Source organism: Peromyscus maniculatus, chromosome 3 (assembly GCF_049852395.1).
Source record: "Peromyscus maniculatus bairdii isolate BWxNUB_F1_BW_parent chromosome 3, HU_Pman_BW_mat_3.1, whole genome shotgun sequence".
Classification (NCBI taxonomy): Eukaryota; Metazoa; Chordata; class Mammalia; order Rodentia; family Cricetidae; genus Peromyscus; species Peromyscus maniculatus.
The window spans coordinates 76,903,745-76,916,486 of NC_134854.1; the positions used below are offsets into that span (position 1 = coordinate 76,903,745).

Here is a 12,742-nt window from a genome sequence, read left to right on the forward strand (position 1 = left end):
GGGGGTCTGGTCTTATTACTCCTTCAAGATAAGATGAAAATGACTAGAAACGTTAATAACTTCCACCTCTGTGTAGGATTTTCATTTCCCCCAAAAGGCAACTGGGCACAAAAAAGTTTTCTATAGAGTTCAAATATACTTACGAAGAGAGTGATCTATAACTTATCATTTTAAGCTACTTTATTTTGTGTCGCATGGTTTTGTTATTTCAGATCTTTGATGCCTCAAGAATATCACAAAGAAAATATGAAGACAGTAGTTTTTGACTTCTAACACCTGGTGCGTGCGGGTGGCTTGGTGGACACCTGCAATAGACATAGTTTGAGAAATCTGTTGACCCACGTGCCTTTCACAGGAACGGCCCCTATACTCACAGAAAAGCCCCATTGGCCATGCTTCTGCCACTTGACCTTTGGCTGATCGGATCAAAGGATGATCACCTGATGTGCAGTTGGCCAATCACACTGTACCCTTAGGCACACACTGATGAATCCCTGTTGGTTCCACAACCAAGGTCAAGGAAAGCCCGCAAGCTGCAGTTTGGCCAATTTGGCCAAGTGCCTGAAGAAGGGAAGCATATTATGTGCTAAGAATGAGGGTGAGTGACATGCTGGCTGATCCAGCCCCTGAGGTCTTTCCAGAATATTCTCGGTTCCTTGGGAGAGAGAATGAGTGGAGATACCACTCAGGGTCCAATCATAAGACAGGACCCACATAGTCATTTCCCTGTGTGATTAACCAGTTGCTCTATTTAACCAGAAACACTGTCCTGTAATCCTACTCCAAGATGCAGTTCAGCTACAGCCACAGGGGGGTGACAGCATCAGGCCGAGTGGGACAGAAGTCCAGAGAGCTGATCCAAGACCAGCATGTCAGTAAGCTCCCAGTGTTCTAGGGAACAGGAAAGACAGTGTAAAAAAAACACAGACACAACTTATGTAAAAAAAACAAAACAACAACAAAAAACACTGGGCCAGAGGGAAGAGAGCTTATTGAGGACAAATCCCATAAGGAGGGGTGAGGACACACTCCAAGCTGTGCTTCAAACCTCCTCAAAGAAGGCCTGGGAACAACCCTTTGGAGCTAAGTTCCCTGGGTTGCCTGGCCATAAGCTAGCAACAGCTGGATGGTCACCTAGGCAAAGGGTCTCACGGTCCTAGTGAACAACTAAGGTAGAACATCACGGAACTGTGCAGCAAGACCAAGAAAAAGCAAAACACAGAACAGGGAACAGAAAAGGAAGGCTACTTTGTGCCGCAGTGCCAGCGCCCTCTACTGGCATACCCACCCAATAGCAAAGATGCTTAAAGCTGTTATCTTTGGCCGCGGTAAATTAGAGCTGAGATGCAAAACAAGCGAGCATGCACACTGGCACACCCAACCTGTGCAGTAGCCACCACTGCCGAGGTTTGGGTCCCACGGTTTAGTGAGTAGATACCAATTGTCACAAGCTACTATAGCTCAGCCTAAAGGAACAAGGTGTTAGTTATCCAGGACTGTACAGTGTCTTTCCAAACCTTAATAGTTTTTAAGACTTGGTGATAACATCATCCCTCATACTGTCCATGGTTCAGAAACAGGTGATGTCTTGCAGGGTGGCTCTGGTGTCTTGTAGAACTAAGACATAGCCTTACACATCAATTAGGTTGACCTTCTCTATTTGGATGAGATGAGAACCCCAGGGAGAATAAATAAATGCCTTATACCAAGTTAAACAACCAGGAATTGCAGACCTGGAACAGAATCCCTGTACCCTGACCTCCAGTTCTTTATTCCCAAGTTCAAGATCACTGGCAAGCTGTACTAGGATAGATGTGGAGCGCTTGTGGAGTGCTGATCTGGACCTCAGGGATCCTAGATGGGTAGGGGACCCGAGAGGGGGCTGCCATTCTTTTGAAACTCCCAGATGATTCTGATGAGCCGCAGGGAGTCTGGACTCCCTCCCCTCTCCCACACATACTCCGCTACCGAGGAAGTTCGGACATCCAGAAGAGGGAATACACCTGGCTGCCCGTGACAGATTAGGGGGCCCCTGATTCCACCTTCACTCCCAAGACAAGCTGTCCAGAGAAAATGCCTTGTTTCATGAGTGTCAGAGCATTCTCTCATGGCTGGGGGCAGGGATTGATAGCCTAATCCTGTGTCACATTGATTCCCTGCCGTATGGCTGTGGAGGGTCCAACCTGCAGGTTCCTGAGTGAGAACCTCTTCAGCTACTGCCCCCAGGGGCCTCATGGTATCTCTGCTCTTTTATAAGCACCAAATAAACCAGGATTTGCGCCTTGTCCTCTGCTAGGTACTCGAGGGGTGGACCTCAGGAAAGGGGCGGGGCTACCTCTGAACACTTCAAATTACTTGTGTTCCTAGAAAATAAGGTCAAAGTCTGGCTGTCTCTTTCCAATGAAGCCGGCCTCAGAGGTCCCTTTATCTTCTCAAGTGTGACAAATCCCAATTTTACAATAGTCATTTCCTTATCCAATAGCCATTAATCTACATTCTTGCCTGGTGATTGGAACCTTCTGATTTGCAATTTCCCTCTGTTTCCTTTAAAGCCCAGAAACTGTTATTTATTTGGCTCAGTATTGGTGGCAACTGGTATCACCAAAGTGATAATGGTAATAATAGTCACAGGATATAACAATAAAAGTGATATTTATTGTGCGTCCGGTATTTCTCTAATCAGCTAGCTCTGTTACTTCTTTTGTCTTGAGGCCCAGGTCAGGCAGCTAGCTGTTCTGATTCTCACTGTGAACTGAGACAGCAGATGCTCTGTGCTGCCAGGAAATGAGGGTAAGTGCTCTGGCCACCCAATCCTGACTAATTCAAGAGGTCATACTTTCAACCTCTGCACCCCAGAACCTTCTGGGATGACTTTTCTAGGAAAGTGACACACGATGGTCAAACACAAAGATGTCTAGGTCAAAGACTGAGCTTTAGATTCTGGCTCAGCCAAAGGAGCAAGGGGGTTGAGCACAGACCTTGTGCCCCCCTAACAGCAGCCACCAGAGACGCTGTCTTCTGTTGGCTACAGTGCACTGCCCATCCCAGGCACAAAGCCTGCCATTTCCCCTACAGTATTCCCACTGCACGCTGACGTTGTCCTCTGGAATTCATTATGCACTGATTTGTAGACAATAACAGGGGCTCTCACAGAAATAACAGGAAAACTAAACTAATCTGAGAAACAGCATCCAGAAAATGACTCAGAGGATGCTCTGAGTGCGGCGTCCTTCCTGGATCTCTATTTTTGCGACCCTCATTTTTAAAATGGTGTCACTTTTCTCCTGATGACAATGTCAGCTGCTTCCCTGGGACAGGCAAGGAACTCCTATTTCTGCCAAACGAAGGGGACTTCCCTCCTTGTGGTTGGCAGCTGCGTCTCCTTGGGCACTGTATCTGTCCCACCCTGTTCCTCGGTTCCTAGCTGGAAGCCTTGGACACCTGGTTGTGCCTGGGAGCGTCCCAGTGGGGTGTTGCACAATCTTTCCCTACCACAGCTGTCTACACTGTGGCCTTTCACTTCTTGCAGAACCCTGAGCCTAAGACCTTTGTGTTGAGACAACACATGGCCAGACTTCTGGGACTGTCTTAGGAGTATTTATGGCTATAGCACTGGATCTGAAGGACCAAGGCCCAGTCAGTGGGTGAACAGCTAGGTTCTCAGTTAATTAAAGGGGGGGGGGGACACTAACAAGCCAACAGGCTAACCTTAAACCCACGGAGCATAAGGAAACCGCACCCCTTTCCAGTCCAACATACAAAGCCATGCTCAACCAGGCCTGCCATGTAGAAACAGAAGAAAAGAAAACCTTCTTTCTGTTGTTAGATTCTTCTCTGATCTTTTACTAATTGTTGTTCTCTCAAATCTGAATAATTACTAAAGACTCAGCATTCAGTCATGGATGAAGAACTTCTTGGTACAAAGCCAGGATGGACAATGTAGACGTGAAAGGAGAGAATCAGACTTCACTGGGTGGGAAGGGGTGGAGATCACAGAAAAGAGAGAATCAGGCTCTGTTGGGTGGGATAGGGGTGGAGATCACAGAGACAGGAAGGGTGAGATGACAGAGGCTGAGCCCCAAAAGGCCTTAGTGAAATGCCAAGCAGGATCCAGAAAGCTGACCCCCACCCTAGCCGACACCCCCAAAGGGATGTAGGTGACTGCACACCCCTCCCACCTGGGTTTGACTACTATGAGCACTTCTTTCTGATGGAGATGGGGACCACTGTGGAATAGAGCAGTAGCCTGGAGAGAGGAAGTTGGGGGGGGGGAGAATGGGGCAAGGTTTAGTCCCCAAATTTAGCCCTGTAGGCACTAAGTTATAATAAGGAAGAAGTTCCATGTGTATGAACAGTATCGTGTCAGTAAATAACGATAATGTTCAGTACATTGCAAAAAAGATAGAAAAACTGCTTTGAACATTTCTACCACAAAGAAATAAATGTTTATAAGACATAAACATGCTCATCTGAATTTGAACATCACACTGATATTTAAACATCACACAGTGTACAGATGTATCAAAACATCACGTGGTAGCCAATAAAGCTGTATGACTTTTATGTGTAGATTAAAATTTGCTACATAGCCAGGTGTGGTGGTGCCTTCCAGTCATCCAGACACTGGGAAGGCTGAGGCAGGAAGACTACCACTAGTTTAAGGCTAGCCTAGACTATATAGCAAGACCCTATCTCAAAACAAAACGAAGCTTAAATAAATACATATGTGCTTCCTAAGTCAAGTGTGAAGCCTCATTTGGGGTTTGGGAAGCAAGCAAAAAAGAGGTGAGGGGACAAGGTGTGGAGAGGAGAAACAGGAATGGACAGAGACAGCAAGAAACACGACAAAGTCCTGCTGGGAGCTCATGGAGATCTTCAGGCCAGCTTAGGGTGTGTATAAAGCTGAGCTTGGGAACCAATACAATACAGAAACACCAAGTTTGGTGATAATTTATTTGTGCTCTAATAAATCAAGCTTGCCTGGAGATCAGAGGAAAGAGCCAGCCATTATAAGTAAACACAAAAGTCATGTAATGTTAGCACCTGCCTTTAATTCTATCACTTGGGAGGCAGGGATCTGTCTGGATCTCTGTGAGTTCAAGGCCACACTGGGAACAGAGCCAGGCGTGGTGGCACATCAAAAGCTAGTTAACCATGGAGGTCTGGAGGTCTGTACAGATAGACAGGAAGTGACAGAGCTGGGCAGGAAGAGGAAGTGATGTGGTTGGACAGAGAGAGCAAATCAGAAGGCAGAACAGCAAGGCATCTAGGCGTGGGCAGACAGGAAGTAACTCGCTTTGGGAAGCTGTGGAGTTGGTGAGGTGAGGTTAGCATGTGGCTGTTCCTATTCCTCTGATCTCTCTCAGGTTTTCACCCTTATATCTGGCTCTGTGTTTTCTGTTAATAAGACCGTTTAGAAATTCGTCTACACACAAGAAACGTCTCTATGTAGTAAAGTGGGGTGATATTTTTAGACCTCGTTTAGATCAAGTGGCCTGGAGACCTCTGGGCTGTTTGCTGCTGAGGGTCCCTTAGCATCTTTCACCCCGCTGGGCTCTGCTGGGAGCAGGCCTCAGTTTCCCTGCCAGCTGCAGTCTTCCAACAGCTTGCACTGGGGAGAAGATGACAGTCATGTACAAGTGCTGACCTTGGCCACAGCCACCTCTCCCCATCTGTCCCATCTCTCCCGAAACTCTGTGCCCTGCGCGCCTCAGTTCCTCCTTCAACAGCCACACAGAGGAAGAAGTAAAAATCCCTTTAGAGTGCAGGACAGCGTACCAGGGAGAGTGAGGGTCCAAAGACCCAACCTTAAACACCTGAAACTCTCCATCGCTCACCTGCCCACCCCCATTCTCTAAAGGACAGCTTACTGTGAGGTGAAGTACATCAGAAGTCATGCGGTTAGGGGAGAGGAGCAAGTCAAGAAAACACAGCAGGACAGTACCAGTGAAAAAACAAACAAAAAACCTATTCAACTTCACAGTGACACTGGTTGAAGCAATTTACTAGGTTATTAAATATGCAACACTGTTGTATGCAAATCATATTCAAATATGAATACCAACCTCCACGGAGATAGGCTTTGCTTTGCTTTCTCCAGCTTCTAAAGCAAATCCAATTTGGCAAGCGAGAATAGAAAAGGGCTCTGTTGTGGGCTTTTAATGTGTTTACGGAGCACAGCGCCTCTCCCCAGGGTCCCGGAGGGACCTTCAGCCTTAAAGTGTCTTGTTCCCAAAGACCTGTGTGACCTGGGCACGAGCTAACCCTCACTGGTGAGCTCAAAAGCATCCCCTCCGGGGTCTCCAGGGACCTGGGAAGGTGAGAAGCTCCCGAAGACCACACTGGTGATTAAGCTGTGATCTGTTGGTTTCAGAGGCTCCCCACTCCTTCCTCGCAGCGAGTGGCTTCTCCCCATCCCTTCCTTTCCTTGGACTCTCTCCAATGCCCACCCTGCCCCAAGTACTATTTGAATAAAACAGTTAAAAGATACAAAGAAGGCTGTGACAGGAAGGAGGTATTGTGTTACTATAAAGTGTGTGTGTGTGGGGGGGTGGCATCTCCACACCTCCTACACAAACATTTATTCATTTTTGGAAACATGTTAAAGTACTTTTTAAAGATTCTTTTAAGCCTTATGGGAAATAGAAGTTTTAAGGAAAGTGGGGGAGGGTAATAGATCGTATGGCCTAAAAGCAGTAAAAGGACTACCGGGGCAGAGGGGACACAGCAGGTAGCAGGGAGGCAGAAGGGGAAGAAGTGGGGCAAGAGAATCAGCGAAAACCAATTTCTATAGGAATTCCATGATGAAATCGGCTCCTATGTCAGTTTTAACCTATTGTTTAACCTACTGTAGGCTAATTGCAAAAGAAAGGCCCATAGGGCTGGGGAGATGGATCAGTGGTCAAAGTGCTTGCCCTGAGGATATAAGGACCTGAGTTTGGATCCTCAGTGGCCACATGAAAAAAAAGATGGGTTTGGTAGCATAGGTGTATAGCCCCAGAATTTCAGGGACAGAGGCAAACAGATCCCTGGGGCTGGTGGCCAGCCAGCTCAGTAGGATCTGGGAGCTTCCGGTTCAGCAAGAGACCCTGTCTCAAAAAATAGGGTGAGGAACCAATGAGGAAGACACATTGACTTCCTGCCTCCACGCACACACAAGTGCACACACACACACACACACACACACACACACACACACACACTAACAAAACCCATGGGTCTACCCACGGAAGCTACCATTCCCACTCCATCTGGAGCGAGCTCCCCTCAGCTCTCCACTAACGGGCCTTGGCCACCTACCCGAGCCGGAAAGAACCAGAAGAAGAGGTTGCTGTTGTAAGTCCTATTCACGGTGATGTAGCCGGCATAACTCTTCAAGTTCATTCCAGGGTAAGGACTGACCTCGCTCCTCTTCTGCGCTGGGGAAGAGAAAGAAAATGTACCCAAAGATTAGGAGGACATGCTCCATGAGGCTGCTCAGGCTGGTGGAGACCTATCCTGACCACCAGGCCAGGATAAGAAGCCAAGAGGAGGTGGGCCGGCATGAAGAATACTCACAACTGCAAGTTCCAGCTTCCTCCAGCTGACCCCATATGTTCCCCATTCACAGTGAGGCCAAGGTCAAGGGAAGTTGTAAAGGGGGCCAGGATCCAGGTCTTTGTAGCTGTTTTGTTGTTTTGTTTTGTTTTTTTCTTAAGAAAAGGAAATCACCATCATCTCTATCCCTTTAGTACCTCAGGTGTTTCTACTGTGCCCACTGAATGGGCATGAGGAAGGGTACAGGAAAACAAACTAAACGTCCGGGAGTCTTGGGGCAGCCTCTGAGCCTCACCTTCTTGCTATTAGGAGCACAAAGTCTACTGGTCTCTTAAGGATCAGATCTGAGGGGCTCAGAGTGGCTGAAGAAAGGGTGTTGAGCCTGGGGTAACCTCATGGCTACAAAGTGGAACAGGGACAGTTGTGGAAGGCAGAGGCCCTGGATTTCTGATGGCAGCCAAGGGACCGGAAAGGAGAAAGAAGACATGTCCAGCCAGCTTTGGGGGCCTTAGACTAGATGATGATGATGGAAGCTAAGATTTACAAGGCTTGGACAAAAGAGACGCATTGGAAGGAGAGGGAACGTGCCCAAGGTCTCCCAGCAGTAAAGAGGAACTGAGGCACACACACCCCAGCAGCTGCAGCCAAGCTGCAAGGCTCCTCCTTCCTGCCTCCCGAAGGTGGCTGCCCTGAGTCGGGGTACAGGCAACAAGGAGTGGAAGATAAGTAGCGAAAGGAGCGGGGTGGGAAGAGAAGAGAAAGTGGGTGTAGGTGCATGCAGAGTGGGAGGAAGGGGACTCAGGGAGGAAGAGAAACAGCCTTCAGTCCAGACTCAGTCCAGAATGGTATTTCAGTCCGAGATACATTAACTTAGAGGATGCTTAGGAGGTCAACATGCCATCAACTAATGATTCCCACTCTGGTGGGCATCTCTTTCAGGCCAGCACCCAGCTATGGTGATATTTTATTTGTGCTGAAATGTGATTTTATTTGTATGTTAATAAATAAAGTTGCCTGGGGATCAGAACTAAAAGCAAGCCATTTAGCAGAAGTCGGGCGGTGGTGACACATGCCCTTAATCTGATCACATGGCAGGCAGAGTCTCTGTGTAGTCAAGGACTACAGCCAAGCGGTGACCCTAACCTTTAATCCCAGTACCAGCCATGGAGACCTGGAGGTCTGTTTAGACAGGCAGTGATGAGGAAGTCATGTGGTTGGGTTTAGAGCCAATGAGAAGGTAGAACGGAAAGGCAGTAAAAAGGCAGGTCACACAGGAGAAGCTCTCTCTCTCTCTCTCTCTCTCTCTCTCTCTCTCTCTCTCTCTCTCTCTCAGGGGAAGGATGGCAGCGAGTGGTAAGATAAAGGGAGTCTTGGCTCTTGCTCTTATCTCTTCGGCTTTAACTCTGTATTTGGCTCTGTGTTTCTTATTTACTAAGACCGTTTAGAATTTCATCTACACCCAGCCACATCACTGACAGAACAAAGAAATCTACCATAGTAAGAGTATTCAATCCCAAAGGGAGTGATGGAAAATCCAGGGCCTTTCTCCCACATAACTCCGACTCAGTGCAGCCACTTACAGCAGGCAGGAAGGAGGAGTCTTGCAGCCGGGCTGCGAATGCTGGGGTGTGTGTGCCTCAGTTCCTCTTTACTGCTGGGAGACCTTGGGCATGCTACCTCTCCTTCCTATGTGTCTCCTTTGTCATAGCCTTTAAGCCTTAGCTTTGAGACTAGGAGTTCCTTTTTTAGAAACGGACATGTCTTTCCAAGGGGGTGTACTTCCAGAACACACGTCCCTGCCCTCCTTGTTTGCACTCACTAGCACAACTGCCTAACCAGCTTTGTGACTCTGGGTGGAGGCAGCCAGCCTCCATGTGCTGTAGATTCTCAGCTAAGACAGACACACCCTTTAGGGGTCCACAGGAACACAGAGTCATCATGGCCAAGGCTGTCAAGAGAAGGCAGCTTAGGGTCTTGGGAGATCACTCCATCTGTCCAGTGCTTGCCTTGCAAGCATGAGATCCTGGGTTGAACCCCCAGGACCTACGGAAAAATTCAGCTTATGTGATGGGTGCTTGCAATACCAGTGCTAAGGAAGCCGAGACAAGAGGACTCCTGGGGCTTGCAGGCCTGCTGTTCTAGCCAAATCAGTGTGTTGCAGGCTAGTGAGAGACCGTCCCAAAGGAGGTGGACACCATTACTGAGGATGACACCCAACATTGTCCTTTGGCCTCCACACTAAGGCACACATGAGTACATATACATGAGAATGCATACAGGTGAGTACATACACACAGGGGAAAAGGGAAAGAAAAAGAAGGTTGCTTGCACAGAGCATGGTTACCATTGTCTTTAAAATGCCAGTGGGGATGGAGACCAGGCAGCAGCTGGGGGAAGAGACAGGGGTGAGGCAAAGGCTGGGTCGCAGTGGGAAGTGGACCGAGGGTCCAGCTGGGCTAGCTCGGTAGGAAGCTGGACTCTTTGGTCAGAAAGACTTAGTTTATAATCCTAACTCAATCCCTCATTAAGTCACTTCATCTCCAAGACTCTTTCCGTGTGGGCAAAACGTGGGCACTGATGGCCCTACTAGAGGCTTTCCATGACGAAGGACAAAGAGTGCTTATCAATGTGCCTGGGAGGGAACCTGACAGAAAACAAGATTCTGCTCTCTAGGAGGTGGGGTCTCCTTAGCCCCTGAGATGTTACCCCCAAAGGAAGCATAGTAGTCTGGGAGCTTTGTTGTTGGTTTTTTTGTTTGTTTGTTTTTGTTTTTTGTCAGGATTGTTTAATCCAGGTCCCATAGTTCTGCCTACTCTCTTGCCAGGGGCACTTGTCCGTCTTGTGTCTGAATGTCCCCACCAAAACTCAAGTTGGGTATTGCATACTCATTTTGAAGTATCAGAAGAGCAAAAACTCAGTATTTGAGAGCTGGGCTTTGGTGGGTGATGAATTTTACTTGTACCATCATGGTGGGTCCCTGATCCAATAGGGCTGTGGCTGTAAGAAAAGAAGGACCTAAGCCAGCGCCTTCTGTCTCTTCCTGATGGCCTGTGCTGTTTCAGGGTTCTATGAAGCACCCATGCCCAGAATGATCTCACCAGAGCTGGCCTCCGTCCGGTCTTGGGCTCTGCAGCCTTCAGAACTTCAAGCTAAATTAACCTTCGTTGTTTATAAACGGCTTGGTCTGTGTGAATCAGTTACAGCAACAGAGAATGGACTAACACCTCCACCCCAAAAATGACAAAGGAAAAAAGGAAAAGGATTTTAAGAGAAAGAAAAGAGAAGTGTCTGAGGAAATGTGATGTTTTCTGACTGTGATGGTTTGAATAAGAATGGCCCTCATAGGCTCATGTATTTGAATGCTTAGTCATCAGGGAGTGACCCTATTTGAGAAAGATTGGGAGGTGTGGCCTTGTTGGAGGAAGTGTCTCACCAGGGGTGGGCTTTGAGGTTTTAAAAGCCTGTGCCAGGCCCAGCCTCCCCCTCTCCCCGCGCCTGCCTGCAGACCAGGTTGTAACTCTCCATCATCATGTCTGCCTGCATTCTGACAAACCATGGTGATAATGGGGTAAACCTCTGAAAGTGTAAGTGAGCCCCCAGCTAAATGTTTTCTCTTATAAGAGTTGCCTTGGTCGTGGTGTCTCTTCACAGCCATAGAACACTGACTGAGACACTAGGCTTGCCTCAGCGCTCACTTCCCTCCAATTGTCATTTTCTTCCTCTCCTTCTCCTCTCAACGAGAGAACATTACACGCCAGAGTTGAAAAGCCCCTACCTGAAACAAACCTATTAATCATCTCAACATCAAACAGACAGACATCCATTCCTCAAAAAGAATGACCAAGAAGTAAAAACCGAAGGCTGGAATGAGTGAGGTACAATCCAGAGAGAGGTAATGGGTAGGGCAGGATGATAGAAGACAGAGAAAAATGAAAGAGGCCAAAGTCCACCGAGAAAAAGAGAAAATATATAATAGAAAGGAGCTGGAGGGAATGGGATATGGGCGAGAGATGATTGGATCAATCTGTCTCGAGACCAGCACTGCACAGGGTGGCTCTAGATTGATGTGGCTGCTCACTTCTCCCTCCCCTTGAGAATTCCCGGGTTGCATCTCTACTGACTTGTACGTAGGCATGTTCTGTCCCTTTTCTCTTCCAGCAGGAGCTGTAGGGAGGCAAGGAATGTGTCTTACTTTATCTCTGAACCCCTGGGACTTAGCGTGATAGTTCACATACTTAAGACACTCCATAGATACTTTTCAATGAATGAATCATAACGAAGGGGCAGATGAAGAAATGATGGGCAGCCACGGACACTACCTTGGGATTAGCATAATCCTACAAACTCCTCTGGAAAACAGACCTTATCAATATCTTAACAAATTTTGAGGACCCCTTTTCTATTTAATGAAAGAGTGTTTTTGCCCCATTTCATAGTTTAAATTCCTATTCACCCACTCACAGTAAAATAATCAAAAGTTCCCTCAACTAACACGATTTTTAAATATGTTTGAATGTGTCTTTCATCCTTAGTCCAGAGTCAGCTGTTAATGCAGTATGGAGAACAGGCTCCCACGTGTAGTTTTTTTTTTTTTGTTTTTTGTTTTTTTTTTAATCTTTCTGGCACTGTGACACACAATATAAATGTTTTTTGTTTTGTTTTGTTTTGTTTTGTTTTTTTAACAGTTAAAGAAGGAAAAGGTTTTCTTTGAAGTCATCTCACTTCCTCTTTGCTGTTCACTGCTGTGGCCAGTGTTTGTGACATTAACACTCTGAGAATAATTGGAGTATGGCCAGTAAAAGGTTGAACCAGCCAACTGGGGTACACAGCAGATCCACAAACACTTCAGCTACCCTCAGTGTAGACAACACACTTTCAATCCACAAGCAACAAATTAGGATCCAGCAGCAAACATCCTTTGGAATTTGTAAAAATATAGTGTTTGTAAAGAAGCTAAAATTTGCTCTCTGCCTTTTATTCCAGAACGTAAGGATTTATTTTAGCCTCAGAGAAAGCAAACATGCAATTACAATTACATAAAATTAAGCTGGCTAATTGGGTATTAAAAAAATTAAAATTCCCCTTGTCTTTCTGTGAACTGCTGTTTATCTCAAAAATGTTCCATTGCGATGTTAGGCCTCCCATTCCTGCAGCTTTGACAGACTCCATTAACAACAGGGATTTAAAGAGGGAGCTGGCCATCTGT

At 47.0% G+C, this 12,742-nt stretch overlaps 1 protein-coding gene across 4 annotated transcripts in view; it reads right to left on the minus strand.

The window, feature by feature from the left end:
* Cpvl (carboxypeptidase vitellogenic like) overlaps positions 1-12,742 on the minus strand; it is a 105,854-nt gene that overhangs the window by 86,426 nt on the left and 6,686 nt on the right. For all 4 annotated transcript variants that reach the window (XM_015985776.3, XM_042273348.2, XM_042273347.2 and 1 more), the window contains one exon: positions 7,300-7,418. In XM_015985776.3, coding sequence (XP_015841262.2) covers positions 7,300-7,418 — 119 coding nt within the window. The remainder of the gene's footprint in view (positions 1-7,299; positions 7,419-12,742) is intronic.